The sequence below is a fragment of the Salminus brasiliensis genome, chromosome 12 (assembly GCF_030463535.1).
Source record: "Salminus brasiliensis chromosome 12, fSalBra1.hap2, whole genome shotgun sequence".
Taxonomy (NCBI): Eukaryota; Metazoa; Chordata; class Actinopteri; order Characiformes; family Bryconidae; genus Salminus; species Salminus brasiliensis.
Window position 1 is genome coordinate 33,960,570 of NC_132889.1, and position 21,662 is coordinate 33,982,231.

Here is a 21,662-nt window from a genome sequence, read left to right on the forward strand (position 1 = left end):
GGAACTCCGGGAGACCTGCACAGTGCCCTGTAGCTGCTCTGTACACTGTATAAATAATTCTGGATGAATGGACCAATAGAAATGCTCTAAATTACTTGGAATAAACTCTTATTTTACATTGACTTTCTATTCCAGGTTAAGAACATTTGTGCCTTCTCCTGTGAAGTCACTATTTTGGAGATACATGTTTTTGGGCCCATTGGGCCACAATCACAGATTCTATGAGAGCGTCATACACATACAGTACACAAACCGGCTTGAATGGACAAACCTCCAAACAGTTTTCCAATGTGTTAATGGTTGGAGGAAACTGTGGTGTTAATTATTTGTCATGGTAACACATAATTAGCATGTTATATTAGCACATTAATGATACATTAATAGCCCTGATATAATGACATGCATAATTACATGGCTGGTTACACAGTGGATTAATGCCTTTTCTATTAACGAGTTGAAATCTGAATTTTCTTCAATGTCAAACAATGGCAAACTCATGGCACAGAGGTTTAGTAAAGCTCTAATCAGCATCATTTCCCTTTCAAATCACAGTAGAAGTCTGGATATCTGCATTTCTACACTTGGTTTGATGAGTTCTGAGTGAGAAATAATTAAACAGCAATTCCGCATAGGCTTTTCAAGGTGGCTACACCATGGGGGTCCAAGCACGGTTAAACATGCACTCACATGAACACCATCCTTCATCATCTTTCCCCTCTTCCTCCATCCTTTCATCAGAAAAGGCAACCAAAGTTCACCTCTTCTGTTCAGTCCCAGTGGAAGTATGATTCCTCCCATCCTCTCTCTTCTGTTCTCTCTCCCTCACTCTGTCTTTTCTTTCCCTTTTGCTTCCTCCCTTTCTTCACATCTGAGGACGGCATTGGAATGGCTCTAGTTTACTCTTCCTGTCGCTTTCCATTTGTGTTCTGTTCTCTTGATCCCCCTTGTTACTGCTTCCCTCTGTCTGCCATCACCACTTTGCATACACTCCCTCTTATCTCTTTTTATCCCTACACACACACACTGAGTTGACAGTTTATTAGAAACACCTACCTCGTACCTGCACCCATGAGTCATTATATTGGAAACGCACACTACATAAAAAAAAAAGTATTGGGACACCTACACATTACACCTTGGCATGTGTTCATGGTGTTGCTGCTATGAGTGTATCAAGCACTAGTACACTAGTATTATGCTACTACTATAGACAAATGTATTGGGACAGCAGGGTCTCTACTGTCCAGGAAAGGCTTTCTACTGGATTTTAAAGCATTTCTGTGAGGATTTGATTGCATCAGCGAGAAGAGTGTTAGTGAGGTCAGGATGTTGGATGATCACCACCCCACCTCCATTAGCACCCTCCATTATCCCAGAGAACACAGCTCTTCCACTGCTCCACAGTTCAGTGCTGGGGGGCTTTATACCCCTATAGCCCACGCCTGGCATAAGGCATAGTGCCAATAGGTTCATACTTATCTATTCCAGAGAGTCCTATTCCACTGGCAGTAGTTCTCTTCAGATAAGCTGTGTGTGTGCATTTGCATATCTGTGTGTCCACAAACATTTGGACACATAGTGTAGACCAAATATATATATATACCTACAAGCCCAATCACCTTTATTTTGAAAGTGTGATGAAGCACACAATATGTGGTCTACACTTTATGGCCAAATGTTTGTGGACACCCCTTTAAAAAAGGTGCACGTATTTGTCACTGTACAGTGTACACTGTACAGCGAAATGTGTCCTCCGCATTTAATCCATCTGGTAGTGAACACACACTCACACATGTGTTAGGGGCAGTGAGTACACACACACACCCAGAGCGGTAGGCAGCCAACTCCAGCGCCCGGGGAGCAGAGAGGGTAAAGAGCCTTGCTCAAGGGCCCAACAGCGGCAGCTTGCCGAGCCCAGGAATCGAACCCACAACCCTGTTATCAATATCCCGGCGCTCTAACCGCTGAGCCACCACTGCCCCAATTGCCCCAATTGCCCCAATAAGCTGCACCAATTGCTGACAGAATGGTGACAGAATGGTGCAAATGCGCGCACACACACACACACACAACTGGTTAAGCATTTTTTAAGAAGGCACCCAAATAGTATCTAGGCAGTGGTGGTCCTATAGTGGTCCTTTTAAGTCATAGATGGGAAAGACTGTGGTTTGTAAATTGCACAGCACCAGATAATCAATAGTCTGCAAATGCGAACCTACAAAATGAACCTATATAGTAGGGGTTTCTCATAAAATAACCAAAAAGTGTAAGTACAAGTTTGGCATAAATGTCTGACTCTGTGTTTTAAAACTACTAATTCAGCCAATGAGTTTCCAACATGCACACACACAAGCTCTCCACAGGCTGGGTATGATGAGTATGAGATGGCAGAAACCCTCACTCACGCACATACACACACACACATAAACATACCCAGAGACAGATTTGATGTTAAACTGCAACAAGGGATCTGCCTGGAAGGCTCTCAAACTCATACTAATTACCCAGCGGCCAATTAAAATTCAGCTCCACAGACTAAAGGTCCTGACTCCAGCCAATTAAAACGCAGTTGTGAGGAGCTGGGGGTGTACCCCTCCGGACAGGGGCATGAAGAGTGCTCAGTCGAGACACAGCACTACTGCTTTCATCAAATCTACCTTTAATCAATGAAATATACTTCACACAATATATATATATATAGTCGTTTTTGTTTTGGAAGTGGGGGAGGCACTGTGAATTTGGAGCTTGCCAACCCCACCAACACCCCCCAAACACACACACACACACACAAACAACACAGAACCTTTAGATGTTTCTAGTAACCATTGATGTAAGGTACTTTTCACTGGCACAAGCATTCAGTTATTGCCTTTTAACAACATGTTGCCAGTACACCCATGTAAATTGGTGTAGTATAACCATAGAAACAGGAGTAGAATAACAATGGAAATGGGTGTGGCATTACCATGGAAACAGGAGTAGAATAACAATAGAAATGGGTGTGGCATAACCATGGAAACAATAGTAAAATAACAATGGAAATGGTTGTGGCATAACCATGAAAACAGCTATAGCAAAGTTATTGGAAATGGGTGTTAGAATATCAAAGGAAACGGGAGTAGAATAATAAATTGGTATTACATAGTGTTACTATGGCAGTGGGTGTGGCATAACCCTGGAAACAGCTATAGCTTTTTGGAAATAATGATTGGAAATTGGTGTAGAATAACAATGGAAGTGGGAGAGAAAATCAATTGAAATGGATGTAAAGTTACCATGGAGATGGGTGTGGCATAACCCTGGAAACAGTGAAATCATAGTCCTTGGAAATTGGTGTAGAATAACACTGGAAATGGGTGTAATGTAACCACTGCAATGGGTGTGGCATAACCATGGAAACGAGTATAGCACAATGGAAATGGGTTTAGAGTAACAATGGAAATTAATGTAATGTAACCATAAATAGTTGTGTAACCATGGAAACAATATAAATGGGTGTGATCGTATAACAATGGATATAGGTGTAGCATAACTGTGGAATTGGATATAGTGTAGTAGTATAACCATGGAAATGGCATGTGATACAACCATGGAAACAAAGCCAAGCACATCAGATTTCTTTTACCTACAGAAGTCATTAAGATTTAGAAGTGAACATTAGGTATATCAAGTGCACTTACATCTAAGTGCACTTACATCTAAAAGCAACCTGAACTGAATGAAGATGGTCCATTAAGCTTAAGTTATAACACACACATAAAAGCCCTGGCCTTATTACACTGCACGGTGTGTGCCACATTATTAGAAACACTTACTTTGTTCTGGGTTCCAGCTGCCTGGGTCTGAATCTTTCCAGTGTAGCTGAATCTTATCACTGAAAAATGTGAAGTCAGACTGATTACAGAGTGATTAAATACTGTGTTCGATGTTTTGTCTGTGGCTCCGCCCCTCAATCTTTTTACTGTTTATTCCCATCTGCAGGTCAGAACTCCCCCTCTACCACATGGAATAGGGGAAGACCTTTCTATTCTCAGACTCCTGACCATGGTGGGCTGATGGTGGTGTTATTGGGATTTGAACTGATGATCTCTTGAATGTGTTTTTAAGCAGGCAGTTAGACAGTCACTCCACTCTAGAGCTGTGAAGCCGTGTACATTTCTGTGTCTGAGAAAGAAGGGAAGGTAAATTTACTCAGAACTGTGTTTTTATGTAGTGTAATTTCACAGCTCTAGACCGGCCCTACGGTCTAACTGCTGCTCGTCAAGTGTGAGGAGATCATCAGGTCAAATCCCAGCAAGGAATATTTAATCAGTTTCAGCTGCAGCTCATTAACTGACGTTTTTAAGGCTCAGCTCAGTATGGATTGTCAACCAAACTGAGATGCAGGGGTAAGAAATGTGAGTCAGGAGAACTTTAGACTAAACTAAGTTAAGTTCACTCAAAAAAACGCTCTGTAATCAGTTACTGCTTCATTAAAGTTGGCCTGAATTTCTTACAGTTTTTTTACGGTGTAAATGTGAGCCTGATTGTCAGTGAGCACACGTAGCACACACATGCTGCCATCACCGAGAAGAGACTTGTCTGTAGCATAAAAGCAGAGACAGCCGGCGCTGAGGCAAAACTCCCACTTCCCCCTCAGTGAAGATGCTAATGCTGTTGATGGGACATGTGTGTGAAGTGGATTTGGTATTTTGGGGTTGTGCTGGAGAGCCCAGGCAGCTCCAGTTAAACACTTCACACGTCTTTTATAGCCTGGTGTTAGGCCCGTTTCCCTGTGGAAGCAGATCCGCTCGCCGTGCGTGGTGCCAGAGCACGCTTCAGTTAAAAACAGCTCGGGCCCGTCTGCGCCCGAGAAGAAAAAAACCTGCAGTGTTTTCACAGGTGCAGGTTTGGAGACAAATCGACTCTTTATCTGATACATTAGTAAAGCAGAGAGGTGCGCAGAGTTCACGGAACGGGAGAAAATGTTTGATTCAATCAGAGGGAAGATAAGGGCAGTGCGATTTTACTGTAGGACTGAAGGGAAGCTGCTCTGGCTGAGAAAGCTGCATCTGCTGTGAGATATGGCTGATAACCCCAAGTACAAAACCTGAAAGTAACCCAGTGCATGAAGGCCAACAGTGGACAGTGCTCATCCTGGAAATGTGTGTGTGTGTGTTTGTGTGGAGAAACACTATGCAAAAAACCCAGAATAACAGGGTTAACCCACAGAACCCCTGTAATACTGCTGGCTCTAAACAAAAGGCTAGATTAGGGTTAGAAAACACTTTACTGAAAAGCAGTGTTCATAACGCCCTGTGACATCTTCATAAGCCTTCATCAGAACTGACATAAACCCACATTAACATTTATATACATCATGTATTTACAATAGGTTCATGTGTATCTGCTCCAGAGGGTCCTATTCTTTTGGCAGTCCCTGTACTTCTCTACAGGGACTAGACAAGCTGTGTGTACATATAAGTGTGTGTATATATAAGTACAAATGTTTGTGGACACAGTTTCTGACCCTCAGCTTGTCTAGTCCCTGTAGAGAAGTACTGCCAATAGAATAGGACTCTCTGGAGCAGATAAACATGAACCTACTGGCACCATGCTGCCTAATGCCAAATATGGGCTAGAGGTGGGTGGAGTGCTGGGCGATATGACCCCGAATCAACATCTGATTGATTGAACATTTGACCGATCAATTACGATTAATCAGTTGGCTTGTGTTTGGGTTCTCCACCATGTTTCTTCAGTGTTCACAGACTGGACGTGGTGGAGTCACGGGACTACACACTCTCATAGGAGAGAAAAACCCAAAATAATCAACATGAGTGAGATTATATTGATTAGAGCTTTTGAATGCCGGTTCTGATTATTTGCTTGATTATTTGATTATTATTACATATATATACATATATATTATTTTTAATTAACAGCCCAGCCCTGTCTAGAGGGTGTATGGAATGATTTTGCATCCATGTGGGATGAGTTGAGGATGAGGTTAGGTGGTGATCATATATACTGTGTGTGTGTGTGTGTGTGTGTGTGTATGTGTGTGTATATTAAAAACCTGCTTATCTTGACAGTAAGGATTAATTACTTTAACAAAACACTAATATTAGACTAAACACTAATAGCATTCTTACAGAAAGTTGTGCTTTTCCATCACTGTGTTCATTTAAACATCTCCAAAGTTCTCCTCATGGAAGTCTAGTAGTATTTATAGTTATCGTCTATCACCTGGTTTGGTAAATCAGTGCTTAATAATGTTCAGTCAGGTGAGCTGCTGACAGAACACATCTGGAACCAAGCTTTTTTCTTCAAACTAGCTCCCAAGATCTCTACAACTACATTCTTCAAAAGAAGAGAACTCTCTTATTGCTGAGATTAATGGTTTTAAATTAGTTGCTTAGGTGCCAAAAACATCTGCACAGTGCTGTACAGGCAGTATATACACAGACACTTATGGGACGTTTGGGACATATGAATATTACATAGTGGTAATTGTATATTATCACTGTCGTGCAAAATGGCAACTTTACAGGAGGAGGAAGAATCCTACCGAACCTCAATGTTAAAGTATTTTATTCCAACTCATTTTGGAGCATTTCTATTGGTCGGTTCATCAGGAAATTCTGACACAATGTGAAGAACCGGCAGATTGACAATATAGCAAAAAGTGAAAAATGGAAAAAGGTTCTGAATGAAACCCAGTGACAGCAACAGTGTGTATAATACATGTGGGGCATGTGTATGACCCAACTTGTCAACAGGATATATGAATGTGTGTGTGTGTGTGTATATGTGTGTGTGTGTTCACTCTCAGCAGGACTGTCAGGTAGCCAGGGTTAGAGATTACTGATGCCTCAGTGATACGTCATATTTTATCAATCACCCACTGGCTGAACAACACCTCCGTCTGCTGTTGCACACACACACACACACACACACACACACACACACACACACACACACACATTCTCTCTCTTTCTCTGTCTTTCCTTTTCAAGGAAAAATGTATTTCTCCCAGGGGAAGGGAATGTCCTTCCTTTGATTTTATTGGAGATCCAGTGTCTGTAACAATCAGCCAGACATAAAGCTCACACAAACACACACACACACACAATTATATATATATATACCTAAAAGTTTGTTTAGAATAGGACTCTTTAGCAGATAATGAACATGAACCTATTGGCCTAATGCCAGGCGTGGGCTAGTGGGCTATAAAGCCCCCCAGCATCGAGCTGTGGAACAGTGGAGGAACTGTGTTCTCTGGAATAATGGTTGGTGCTCCATCCAGTACTTTAAGGAAGAGTTGAGGATGAGGTGACCTTGCCAACGCTCTTGTCACTGAATGCAATCAAATCCTCACAGCAATGCTCCTTCAAAATCTAGTAGAAGGTCTTCTTCCCTGGACAATAGAGACGGATACTCCAACAAAAGCATGTGATAGTACTAACTCAGTACTAACCCAACAGGGGTGCTTTTGCTCTTTCAGTGAAAATGTACCACACACACACACACACACACTGAAATCTCTCACACACTCAGTCAGCTGTGATAATGAAAGAGATGAGAGCGAGGGAGATGGACAGAAAGGAACATGGAAATGGACAGAGAGAGAGAAAGAGAGAGAGAGAGAGAGAGAGAGAGAGAGAGAGAGAGGGAGTGGAATATCCAGAGAGAGTGAGGAAGTCAGAAAGAGAGAGAGGAAGAGAGAGAGAGAGGAATTGGCAGCCTACTTTATCCAGCTCACCCGCCAGGGCCTTCGCTCCCTCTCTCTCTCTCCTCCCCCCCTCTCTCTCACCCATTCATTCCTCCACTCGTGAGTGATGTGAGACTGTGTCGAGGCTGTGCGGCGGATGGATGGACGGACGGATGGAGGGAGAGATGGACGGACGGAGTGATGGAGTGATGTAGCAGCAGGGTGAAGGAGAGTGAGAGATGGAAAGTGAGGAGCGGGATGAAGCAGGTTGGTGGGATGTGGCCGTCTGTGGTGGTGTTTCTCTGCTGTGCACTGGTGTTGGCTGTCATGCGGCTGTACTGGGAGTACTGGGAGGGCTGTGCTGTTTCAATAACCTGTAGGATCTGCTAGTGCAATACAACCTATTGGAGTTAAAGCTAACATATCTCCTCCCAGTCAACCTTCTCTTGCCTGGCTTCAGTGTTGTAGGTGCTGCCATGGCCACTTACCTAATAGTAGGAATAGTGGGAGTAACCACTCTTGACTTGGATGACACTGATATTGTGGCTGGACTGACTGTATCAGGTGATGAAGGTGGTCTTTATAGAGGTTAGCTGCTCCACAGTGGAGAATCAATTGCTCTGTACCACTCTCTGGCGTTGCCGTCCCCTCTGGCATCAGTTACCAGTCCATTCTCGGTTCACCTTCACTATGACTGCTCTAGAGCATCCCCCAAAGTTTGCGGTTTCCGAGATGCTACCACTCTTCACCAGGTATCCTATCATCATGCCCTTTAGGACATCAGTCAGATTGCCTCCTTTGCAATCATTTTGCTCTCTGCTACAGCTGACTGGTGTGCTCGCTTATTTATATGTGCAGTATATCTGTGACGTCCCGGGCCGAGTTAATTCCAAACAAGGGGTGGTCATAATATTCTGATATGACTGTGAAGGTGGGTGAAGAGTGGTAGCATTTTGGAAACCACTAACTAAAGAGTGTAGTGACGGTGTACAGAGAGTTCAAGAACTCTCACACATTGACGGCCTCCCAACGTCATAACAGTGGTGCCCCACGGGCCATTGATGCCAGATGGGACGACCACTCTGACGCTGCACCATAGAGCATCTATAATGACCACCTTCATCACCTGATACAGTCAGTTCAAGAGTTAAGTTGGGTTGATGGGTTATCCTAACCTAGTGTATTAGAGTTTCGTGACCTTATCAGTGCTTACCGTGTGGATGAAGAGATAACATTGGCCAATATAATCTAGGTTGCTGTTCTCTGATGTTATTGGTCGATGTATCAGGCTAAAGAGGGCACTTTCTTGTGCGTTTTACCATGTTTTAGATGTTAGTTGACATCAAACCACACTATTCTGCAAACCTCTCAATAAATAATATAACCAAGCCTAGCCAAACCTAGCATGTTTTAAGTGGTAGTAACGTCAGGCTCCTGCAGATGGTGCTGCATATGGATGATTAATCTGTGAATACCTGCGGGGTTTGTTACGGGATTCATGGATTGAGACGAGGTGGACAGTGCAGTGAGTGTCGCAGAGATGTGCTTTCAGCATAAAGGATGGTATTGGTATGATAAAGGTAGGAATTGAACCCCGCTCTGCCTTGTGGAGAGCAGCGGGGAGATGCTGTGCTCTGGACCATTAATGATGTGGCTACACGTTAATGAGTGTTTAAGGTGTGAGCTGATCTTGGCCTGAAGATTCCTGACTTCAGAATCAGGAGTTCAAGCTTCTGCAGTACTGCTAGTTCCTGAGAGTTCCTGAGAGTTCCTGAAAGTTCCCGAGAGTTCCCGAGAGTTCCTGAGAGTTCCCGAGAGTTCCCGAGAGTTCCTGTTGTTTGGATGACTCAGATTCTCAGTTCAGTCGAGTTATTCTGGTTCTGGGAACCTTTACGATATTTGAAAGAGTTTCTCTTCTATAAATTCCTGAGACTTTCATGTGTGTGTGTGGTGTGAAACACAGTAAACAGCTCAAACGCCAGTTGTTCTGTTCTAGCTATTTCTGCTAGAGAGAGAGAGACAGGGGGAGAGAGAGAGAGAGAGAGAGAGAGAAAGAGAGAGAGGAGGAGAGAGAGAACCTTCAGAAAAGAGTAAAGATAAATAAGTTAAGTGGGATTCTGTGTGTGTGTGTGTGTGTGTGTGTGTGTGTGTGTGTGTGTGTGTGTGTGTGTGTGTAAACAAAAGTATATGCTTGTGTGATATTAGATTTTGATCTGGATGTTGGCTTGCCTGCAGTATGTGTGTGTGTGTGTGTTTGGCTCTTAGCCAGCTGACTGATCTTGTTCTATATTGAGAGAACACAAGAAAAGTGCCATTAATGCCAGAGGGAAAGATGTGGGAAAAAAGAGTATAAAGAGAGAGAGAGAGAGAGAGAGAGAGAGAGAGAGGGAGAGGATTGATAATGAGTGTGTAAAAGTCAGAGTGGAGGGGAAGTGAGGAGGAAATGAGTGACAGGTGTGGAGGAATTAGAAGAGAGAAAAACAGGAGATGAGTGGATTGATGGAGAGAGCATACTAATCAGACAGAGAGAGAAAGATAGGTGGGGTTAAACAGCAGTAAATTAGAGACGAGCAGAGAGGAGTTACAGAAGATGACAGTACAGGTAGAGCATGAAAGAAAAACAACACCCCCCCTCCCTCGCCTCCCTGCTCCTACTCATCCCTCACCTTTCCTCCCCCCTTCTGTCTTCTTCTGAGTTCTTCTGCCCATCCTCTTCTCTCCTCTCTTCTCTTCTCCTCTTCTCTCCTCTATAATGACCTCTTCTCCTCTCTTCACTCTCCTCTCCACTCTCCTCTCCACTCTCCTCTCCACTCTTCTTTCCACTCTTCTCTCCTATCTTCTCTCCTATCCACTCTTCTTTTCTCTCCTCTTCTCCTCCCCTCCTTTATTCTCATCTCCTCTCCACTCTCCTCTCCTCTTCACTCTTCTCTCCTCTCCTCTCCACTCTTCTCTCCTCTTCTCCTCTCTTCTCTCCTCCTCTCCACTCTTCTCTCCTCCTCTCCACTCTTCTCTCCTCTTCTCCTCTCTTCTCTCCTCCTCTCCACTCTTCTCTCCTCTTCTCCACTCTTCTCTCCTCCTCTCCACTCTTCTCTCCTCTTCTCCACTCTTCTCTCCTCCTCTCCACTCTTCTCTCCTCCTCTCTACTCTTCTCCACTCTTCTCTCCTCTTCTCCTCTCTTCTCACCTACTCTCCACTCTTCTCTCCTCTTCTCCTCTCTTCTCACCTACTCTCCTCTCTTCTCTCCTCTTCTCCTCTCTTCTCACCTACTCTCCTCTCTTCTCTCCTCTCCTCTCCACTCTTCTCTCCTCTTCTCCACTCTTCTCTCCTCCTCTCCACTCTTCTCTCCTCTTCTCCACTCTTCTCTCCTCTTCTCCTCTCTTCTCATCTTCTCTCCACTCTTCTCTCCTCTCCTCTCTTCTCCTCTTCTCTTCTCTCCTCTCCTCTCTTCTCCTCTTCTCTTCTCTCCTCTCCTCTCTTCTCCTCTTCTCTTCTCTCTTCTCTTCTCTCTTCTCTTCTCCTCTTCTCTTCTCTCCTCTCTTCTCCTCTCTTCTCCTCTTTTCTCTTCTCTTCACTCCTTCTTTCTGCTCTTCTCCTCTCTTCGCCAATCCTCTCTTCTCTCCTCTCCTCTTCTCTCTCCCACTCTCCTCTCCTCTCCTCACTTCTTTGCTCTCCTCTCGTCCTCTGATCACCTCTTTTCTCCTCTCGTCTCCTCTTCTTTCCTCTCATCTCCTCTCTCCGTCAGCGCTCTGACTGCAGTTTAGTGTCTGCTGTAGAAGATGGGAGTAGAGACAGTTTTCAGGGCAGCGTGTTGTAAATCAGTTTTTAAAGGGCAGTGTTCACCCACAGTCCAATTTCCCTTCAGACAGGAAGCGCTTAGCTCCCCACATCATTCACACACAGACACACACACACACACCAGCTGACATTTCCCACCACTCACAGGAATGCCAAAGGAGTTCTGGACCTCACAGGTCAAGTCACACACCTTTGTCTTCCACCATCATCATCATCATTATCATCATCTTCATCGTCATCACTACCCTCTGTACGTCCAAAAGCAACAGCATCTCCTTAAAAAGCATTCACCAATTCCAGACATCAGCTAGAGGAATGTGAAGCCCACTAGTTTCATGCTAGAGGGGTATAGAGTCCCCCAGCGTTGAGCAGTGGAGCTGTGTGCCCTGGAATGATGGCGCTCCATCCGTTAAGATCCACTGAGGCGGCTGGAGGGAGCTGATCCTGGTTCTGGAGGGAGGTTCTGTAGATGGACGTGGATGTTTCTGTGTGTCTTCATGCTCGTGGCTTCACTGCAGTTATCAGTTAATTAACACCACAGATACACCCTGATATCACTTGACATGTTGAAGAGACTGAGCTACACCGTGGGTTGTGTGTGTGTGTGTGTGTTTCTTCTATTACATCATCTCTTCTGCCCCAAAAAATAGAAGAACTTTTATATGAGAGCGAGAGTAATCACATTGTCATAAAACTCATTTCAGAGTGCCTCTCTCGCACACTTTCTTGCTCTCTCGCTCTTTCTCGCTCTCTCTCTGATAGCAGCTGAAATTCTGCTGTGTTGGCTGGAGTTGGAAGGGGGATTTAGTTTGGAGGTTTGTAGTAATCCATTTGCAGCAGAACGCGCGCACACACACACACACACACGAAAATCACCAGGTTGGTCAATCAGCTGCTGTCTATTATACCTTAGCCATAACATTAGCACCAGCTCCCTAATGTTGGGTAGCTGGTCCCCCTTGTGCCGCCACAACAGCTCTGACCATATGAGGCTTGGAAGGCGTCCTGTGGTATCTGGCACCAAGACTAATGTTAGCAGAAGATCCTTTAAGTCCTGTAAGTTGTGAGATAGGTGTGGCCTCCATGAGCATCAGTGAGCCATAGGTGCCCATGGCCCTGTCGCCGGTTCACTAGTAGTCCTTTCTTGGAGAACTTCTGGTACCACAACCACCTCACAAGAACTGCCTGATGATTTGGAGATGTTTAGCTCCTTCAAGAACTGACTGCTCTCTTGCTGCCTAATATCTCCACCCCTTGACAGATGAAGCCACTGTAGATGAAGGTAGTGGGGTCAGTATTCGATGCATGACGTGCAGTGTTCTTCAGTGGCCTTGACTCAGACCACCAGAGCAGGAGATTCATAGGCGCACAGGCATCTGTTAGCTGGTACGGTGGAGCTGGAGACCCGGCGCAGACCAATGGCTGACTTTGCATGTGTCAGAGGAGATGTGTGGTAAGTCCTTACCCTCCCAGTAATGCGAGCATTGCTAGTGCTAGGGTAAGTTATGAACAGGGGGGTTATTTGGCAGTGCTACATTGAGAGAAAGGGGTATTCATCACCACTATCAGCACAATATATGACTGTAGTGAGACTGGTCATCACAAGGCTGATATTGCCACAGTACGCAAACAGCTCACGTCTCCAAAACAGCAACTTTACAGGAGAAGGAAAAAACCTCCTTAACTTTTAGTGGAAGTCAATGGAAAAACATTTTATTCCAAGACATTTTGGATCATTTCTATTGGTCTATTTATCATGGAATTTGGACATAATGTAAAAAACAACTGTCAGAGTCACATTATGTCAAAAAGTAAAAAACATCAAAAAATGGACGTACACATAATATATACCTGATATTGTGTTGTATCCTATTTTTTTCGGATGCACTTTTTCTTACTCTTCTTGTTGTTTCTCTCTGTGTGTGTGTGTGTGTGTGTGTGTGTGTGTGTGTGTAAGTGTGTTTGTGTGCTGTCTATATTGACTCAGTGCATGTTTTGGGTAGCTGTATCATGTGCGCATTGTGGGTGTGTTGCCATGTTGGTGAGGGTGGGGTCAGCGCAGGGCGGGACGCGTCATCCCTCGCTCCTTTTCTCCGCCAGCTGGCTCGCCGTCATCCCTTTCCTCCCCCGTAACCACGGAAACCTACCCACCAGCCCATCTGCGAGCCTGCCCTGCCCTTTCCGTTTCCTTATGGGCCCGTCTCAGTGGGCTTTCCAGACTGAGAGAGAGAGAGAGAGAGAGAGAGAGAGAGAGAGAGAGAGAGAAAGATGCTAAAGGAATAGTGGCTGGCTTGAGTATGTGATTGAAATGACAGCTCGGCCACTGATTGACGACTGACTGACTGTAGCTGTAGCTTTCAGCCTTGCATCACCCTCAGGGTTCTCTGGATTCTGCTCAGATAGCCAACCCTGCCTACTGACATCTCTGAAGAACATTTAAGAAGGTTAAGCTTAGCGAAGTAGCAGGAAGAAATGCTGCAGATGATGTGGTGTGTAGTGTGGTGTAGCTCCTCTCCCCGAACCCTAAAACTCCCACAGGTCCTGCTCGAGAAATGCCCCGTACAGGGAGCCTTGGAGACAGCGGAGTTTCCTTCTTCTTCAGGCTTCCTGTTATTATTTAGACTATTCCAGGGCATTTTTCTGTGCCTTCTATATATTAAAACCCACATATCTGCAAAGCACTTATTGAAACCGCTCAGTATAGCCTAGTTTTACACTCTTGGTTACTGGCTGTACAATATGCAGATCTTTTCCCTCTGTAAATTCGTTGCTTTTTCACACTTCTCAAACATGAGGCTAATTGGTGTCAGAGCTGCTCTTGGAGATGAACAGACTAGTGTTATTTTGGTAGCGAGTTAAATAATGGGCTGGAAAATTAGTCTCTAAATTTGCCGGATTTTTACAGATCCTATTATTTTTAAATAAACGACATGAACTCAAAGTGTTGGGGCTTCCGTTGAAAAGTGCGTTCTGGCTGCCGTGCTACAGTATATTGTGGAAATGCCACATACTGACATATTTGTAGAGGTTATAAGTATTTCAGTCCGCCAGCTCAGCTTTTACTCATGTTGATAGATGATAGATGTTACAAAGTGGTATTAGGTTTACTATATTATAGCCTATGCTATGTAGTACAGGCATGCAGGGCAGTGGTGGCTTAGAGGTTACAGCACCAGGCTATTGATGACAGGGATGAGGGTTGTGGGTTCGATACCCAGGTTTGGCTAGCTTGGCAAGCTGCTGCTGTTGGGCTTGCTGTTGACCAAGGCCTTTAACCCTCTCTGCTCCCAGGCCGTCGAGTCGATTGCTGCCCACTATTCTGGGCACATGTGCTCCATGACCACTGCATGTGTTCACTGCACGGATGGGTTAAAGACAGAGGCTAAATTCCATCTGTATCCAACACAGAGCTTGAATATTGTTATTCTTGTCCACATATAACCTCAAAGAGATGCTACCAACATCTCTCCTAAATCCCAAATTACATTACAAGCCAGACACTCCTTTTAATGGGTGAGTTCAGCCACTTTACAGTGCACCCATTACTGATACAGCATTGCCAATAAAACAGGACACTCTGGAGCAGCCATGCATGAGTCTAAAGTCACCATGCCTAATGCCAGGTAGATAGAGGGGCATAAATCCCTGCAGCACTGAGCTGTGGAGCTGTGGAGCTGCATTCCAGAGGTATTGGCTGGAGCTCCAGGTGGCATTTTTGATATATAACTAATCATCCATGATTAGTACCTGACCTCACTAATGCTCTCTCTAATGGCTGAATGCCATCAAATCACCACCGCAATGTTCCAAAACCTAGTGTAAGGTCTTGGCAGAGGAGTAGAGGCATCCTATGACCCTTGATATTGAAGACAACTCTGGAGGAGAAGGTGTCTGCAAACTTTTGGACATCTAATTTAGTATATATTGTAGTATATATGTACTATAGTGTATATATATATATAATTATATAATTATGAACATACAGTATATATATATATATATATATATACATACTGTATGTCATAATTAAAGATGTGATTCCTGGTGAGTCCTAGTATCTGGTACATGAGTACACCCTAAACCAGGGGTTGGGACCTCTAGTCCCCCCAGGGCCGGATTCCTGTACAGTTTTGTGGTTTTCCTGCTCAAGCACACTTGCCAGGTTTTTAGTCAGTGTGCTAGAGCAGGGAAATCAACAACCTGTGCTGGACCCCGGTCCTCGGTTCCCCCTCAAACCCTTTCCCCAGGCCAAGAACCTTTTTTTTTCTTTGGGTTTCTCATTGTTCTATATAGACCCATTTCTTTTACCAAGGCGCCTCTAAAAGAACCCTTTTTATGAGCGCAGTACACCATCACTTGTTGCTTTCTTTAACTTTGCTCAACTATGATCAACACAAAAGGACTGTAATGTCACAGGGCTTAATCTCGCACACACAATGGAAAGCAGGATTTAGCCGAACGAGGCAGGCCCACAGCATCGCTTCGCTTTTAAATGTGAGTACTGACAACAAAAGCATGATGAATGCATTTTAGGTGCAAATGAAGCCACAGTGCTGACAAGCCGAAGATGATGCGGCGGGAGAGATAATAAATAAACAGTGAGATTAAACTGAAAATTTGATCTTAGCATATTTAGCAGCAAGTGAATGCATTTGTGGGGACTGTCAGGAGCGCTGGTTAGCCTTGACAGAGTGCACTAAAGCAGAATAAGGGGTTTCAGTAACTGTGTGCTTACTGACTCAGGATTTGCTGAACCGGTTCTGGTCACTGGTGTCAGCTTTGGATAGTAAGGAGCATCACGGCTGTGAGCAGAGGTTTGTCGTAATGTTTGTCATATATTACACCTAGTGAAGGCCTCTGCGAGTACCCCACTTTGTGGGGTCTAGAGTGGACTCTGATCACCATCATCGTGGTCAGTGGACTACCAGTCTGTGGAAGGATACTGGGACCACTTCAGCATGTTCCAAACAAAACCAGTGATGGAGTTTATTACCTTAAGTGTAATTACACGATATGGACAAAAGTATTGGGACACCTGCTCATTCATTGTTTCTTCATAAATCAAGGGTATTAAAAAAGAGCTTGCCTTCGTTGGAGTAACTGTCTCTACTGTCCAGGGAAGAAGGCTTTCTACTAGATGTTGGAGGAGCATTGCTGTGAGGATCTGATTTCATTAGTGAGGTCAGGATGTCGGATGATGACCACTCCACCACCAAGTAGCTAAATGTGTTCATTAGTAGAGGTGTGGACATCAAATCTGGACATATAGTGTATGTCTGTAGATCATCCAGCTAGTTGTACAGATGTTCTTAAACTGAAGGTGCTGGAAAATTCAGCTCAAGATCAGCTGTTAACTGGTTTAACTAATCCTTGAAGGTGGTTTAACAGGTCTACCAGCATGTCCAGTTGGTGGGCAGGTACTGGTGAGCAGTTTGGTCAACCCGGTCATACTAGTCAACCACCTTGTCATGCTGTTTTTTTCAGCAGGCTTTTCATAGCAATATGCATATATACACTATATGTCCAAATATTTGTGGACACCCCTTGTATTTAATGCATTCAGCTACTTTAAGTTGTACTCATTGCTGACACAGATGTGCAAATGCACAAACACACACAGCTTGTCTAGACCTTGCATGAACCTATTGGCACCAGGGTGGTTTTAAAGCCCCAGAGCATTGAGCTGTGGAGAATGATGGAGCTCCATCCAGTACTTCTGAGAGTTGAGGATGAGTTGGGGTAGCGATCATCCAACATCCCGACCTCATAAGCGACCTCGTTGTCGCTAAATGCAATCAAATCCTCACAGCAATGCTCCTCCAAAATCTAGTAGAAAACTTTCTTCCCTGGACAGTAGAGACAGTAACTCCAACAAAGGCAGGATGAACTCGTTTAATACCTTTGATTTCTTTAAGAAATTTGATTGAGCAGGTGTCCCAATACTTTTGTCCATGTAGTGTATGCATGTGCTCCTGTGCTTTTGGTAGCCACCATGTGTGATTACGTTCTTGCCCCCTTGGTGTGGAATATACTAGAAATAGCAGCAGAGATAGCAATGTAGGTTGCAGCTCTAAAAGCTGGAGAACCACGGTACTGAGGGACCGAAAGTCTGGAAAAATATGTGTGTGAGTGTGTGTGTGTGTGTGTGTGTGTGTGCTCCAATTTGAACGAGCACAGTGTGAAAGAAACGAAGACAGAGAGGAGATACTTGCCCTCAGTGACCTGTCAGCTGGGTGCTAATACGCTAACGCCTCAGAGTCAGGATCAATGCTAATGAATCAATAACAGGAACACACTGAAACTGAACACACACACACATACACACACACACACACACACATTCAGTTGGGAAGTAGCTTTTTTAGTTTTCGTGACCTGAATGTAGGCCAAATACATCAATGACACATTACACCAATTCAGAACACCTCCCAAACCCTGACTCACGCTTTACGACACTTAGTGTTCCTAAATCATCGCAGCTGCCGGCCTCCGTCCATCCCAGCCAGTCAGCTAATGAGCAGAAAATGACTTGCAGAAAGGACCGATTTTTAAAAGTTCTCCTTTTAAATCAATTTCGGACACCACCTCTACAGCCTACAGTCTCCTGGTGCGCTAAACGGACAAAAGTATTGGGCCACCCTGACCAAGCTTGTCCACCAGTATGACCAGCATAACAAGCTTGACCAAAGTATCACACTATCACAAACAGCAGCTGAACCGGCTAGTTCACCAGCACAGGGGGTGACCAGCTTTTCAACCATCTTGACCATTGGAGCTTGTTCTGCTGAGATTAGTATTCAGGACTCCTACTCAATTGGTATTCAGGTCTTTCCCCTCGTGTGTGTGTGTGTATTATGATGGTATCCAGAGGGTTAATGGTGGAGAAGAACTGACCTGTTGTCATGGTGACCAGATAGGCCTTTCCTGGAGGATCAACATCTTCTGGACTCATTTTTGCCTCCATCCCTTTCTCATGTTTCACTAAGTGAGGCATAAACTGCATGAAATGCCAGTAAACTGCTGTTCAGATATTCTGAATGGCACCTTCTTGAATTTTACAGTGGCGTGGGTATCAATCCGTGCGATTTACCCATATTAAAAATGTTTCTTCACAGTTTTGCAGCTAGGAAGGTATCCATTCCAGCCTGAAAAGTCATTTATTCAGACTGGCTGGCCTAGAGTGAGGCCTAGACACCGGACTTTGTTAATAAGAAACTGTACGATTTTGTCATTTTCGTCAGTGTACAGCCAGTCTGTGGATAGATACTGGGACTACTTCAGCAGTCGATTTAGCGATGGGGGAGAGGGAGGGCCATTCAGACCCACCCAGGGAGAAAGAGGCCGAGGCCATTGTGCTTTCTTGGATTCCTGGTTACAGATGGCTGTGGCATCTCCAGGGATTCAATAAGACTGATGCACGGGCCAATGCTTAGGAGTATTTATGAGATACTATCAGACGTCCAGACATAAGATACTAGCATATGTGAAAAAGGAGCCAAGACATCAGAGCTTTTGCCCACTGATGGCTGGATTGCTTAAAGCAGTCAGGAAGCAGAGCTGTGTTCGTCTAGCTGTATGGTTCTAACATACAGGATCAGTAATTTGAGTATGTGCTGACTAACAGCATATTCTGACTTCTCGCCAGGTAACGTTGGGTCATTGGGTCGGGCTTCCTGAGTAAGGATATACAGGAAGGAGAACTCTACACTGGTTTTCTGCTTGTTCCAGAGAGGTTGTTGGTGTTAGGGTCAGCTATATGCGGCTGTATCCACTGCTGTATCCAGTTATACAACACCAGGATGCAGCGAGCCAGGATAAGCACTAAAAAGTTAAGATTTATTTAGGCTGAGTGAATGACCGCGGGCAGTCTCTCTCTCTCTCTCTCTCTCTCTGTCTCTCTCTCTCTGCCGGATTGGTGGGGTCTGCCAGGTCAGACATAGATGTCTCTCTCTCTCTCTCTCTCTCTGTTTCTCTCTCTCTTTCTCTCTCTCTCTCTCTGTCTCTCTCTCGCTTCTCTTCTCTCTCCTCCTCCCAGCGGAGAAACGGGTGGAAGAATCGACCCACTTTGAGCCGCCCGCATAGAGGCGAGACGGCCCGCTCCCATCGCAAAACAAACACAAGAGCGCTCGCTGAGCAGCAAGTTCACTTCTCACATCCTGCCAAAACACACACACACACACTGTACTCTACACACCACTGTTTGCACTGCTGCACTGTGGCATGTACAAAAGGGACACACTTATTGCTATGTATGTCATATATTTACATCTACACAGTCATATCAGAACATTATGACCACCCCTGGTTTGAAATGGGCTCGGCCCACTATTTTAGCTCCACTTCCCGTATAGGAGCACTGTGTAGTTCTATAACTCCAGCCTGTCTCCATCTGTTTCTCTGCATATTCTGTTATTACCCTCCTTTCACCCTCCTGTTCTTTAATGCTCAGGACCCCCCGCACACAGGACTGACCACCACAGACCAGGTGTTATTACACAGCTTGTCTAGTGCCTGTAGAGAAGTACTACCAATAGAATAGGACTCTCTGGAGCAGATAAACATCAGCCTATTGGCACTGTTCCTAATGCCAAGCGTGGCCTAGAGGGCTATTAAGCCACCCAGCATTGAGCTGTGGAGCAGTGGAAGAACGAATGATGGTGGTGCTCCATCCAATACTTTTAGGGATGAGCTGGGGAGTCGGGGATAAGGTGTTCTGTCCTCACTCTTGTTGCTGAATGTAATCAAACCCTCACAGCAATGCTCCTCCAATGTTTAGTAGAAGTCCTTCTTCCCTGGACAGTAGAGACAGTTCCTCCAACAATTATGATTAAAAAGCAGGATAAATGTTTTTTTTTTTCGTACCTTTGATTTCAGAAGAAACAATAAAAGAGGAGGTGTCCCAATACTTTTGTCCATATAGTGTATAAATGACACCTGAATAGTACCTGTAAAGTACCTGCATATAAAAGAAAGAATTAGAATGAGTAAAGGAAAAAAGGTCCAACCAGCCAATCCAAAGTGACCATATGTAAACCCCCAGCACCAACCCCCCCCCCTACCACCCACCCACCCCCCCCGACTGGCCACCCCTCCTCCCCCCTTGGGCCAGGCTGTAAACCTTTTTGAGGTGGGGGTTCACCAGGGCAGAATGTAACGCTGCTAAGTTTCTGAATCGCCCCACACCAGCAAGACTTGAACAAGTTCTGCCTGCAAAGTTCTAGCCATTAAAAGTAAAAGTTCTTAACTCCACTTCTGCCTCCTCAGGCTGCTGGGCTGCAGGGTTGTGACGGTGTGTCATATTTCTCACAGGGCCCTTTTTTTCCTCCAGAGTTTACTCCTAATAAATACTGCAGCACTGATAACTGCTACTGGAGCTCAATTCTGTTGGGGATGTCTGTGTGTGTGTGTGTGTGTGTGTGTGTGTGTGTGTGTGTGTGTGTGTGTGTGTGTGTGTGCGTGTCCTATAACTTCCTCACCTGTCCTCTGCTCTCACATTATCATGTTTGCTCATCCACACTAACAACTCATTTTCATTACCAGCTGCAAGTCACAGCCTCATAACTGCTCAGCCAGAACAGGGAGAGAGAGAGAGAGAGAGAGAGAGAGAGAGAAAGAGAGAGAGAGAGAGAGAGAGAGAGAGAGAGAGAGAGAAAGAGAGAGAGAGAGAGAGAGAGAGAGAGAGCGCACAAAAAGACAGGGACATAGAGAGTTAGACAGAGAGAGAGAGAGAGAGAAAAGTAAGACAAAGCGATAGACATGCAGGGACAACAAGAAAGAGAAGACAAAGGGAAAGACAGAGAAAGAGAGACAGGGGCAGAGAGTTGAGAGAGAGAGAAAGAGATAGAGAGAAACATGCAAGGATGAAAAAAAGACCAATGGTGAGAAAAGGAAGGAGAACGAGAAAGAGAAGAAAAAAGGTAGGAGAGGATGAGAGACAGGGACAAAGGGTTGAGAGAGGGGGAAGACATGCAAGGACAAAATGAAGAAAAAGGGTGAGACTGATAGAGACAGTGACAAAGAGATAGAGACATGCAGGGATGAAATGAAAGAGAAGACAAATGGTGAGACAGGGAGAGAGAGAGGGAGAGAGAGAGAGACGAGTAGGGACAAAAAGAAAGAGAAGAGGGTGAGACACAGAAACAGAGAAAAAAGAGAAGAAAAAGGTTGAGAC

General features: G+C 44.8%; 1 protein-coding gene across 10 annotated transcripts in view; it reads left to right on the forward strand.

The window, feature by feature from the left end:
* srcin1a (SRC kinase signaling inhibitor 1a) overlaps positions 1-21,662 on the forward strand; it is a 200,166-nt gene that overhangs the window by 63,793 nt on the left and 114,711 nt on the right. For 8 of the 10 annotated variants that reach the window (XM_072693182.1, XM_072693174.1, XM_072693177.1 and 5 more), the window contains exon 1: positions 7,900-7,963. The exons of the other annotated variants lie outside the window; for them this stretch is intronic. In XM_072693182.1, coding sequence (XP_072549283.1) covers positions 7,936-7,963 — 28 coding nt within the window. In that variant the 5' untranslated portion in view covers positions 7,900-7,935. Of the gene's footprint in view, positions 1-7,899; positions 7,964-21,662 lie in introns of those variants that run through there. 10 annotated transcript variants of the gene reach the window in all.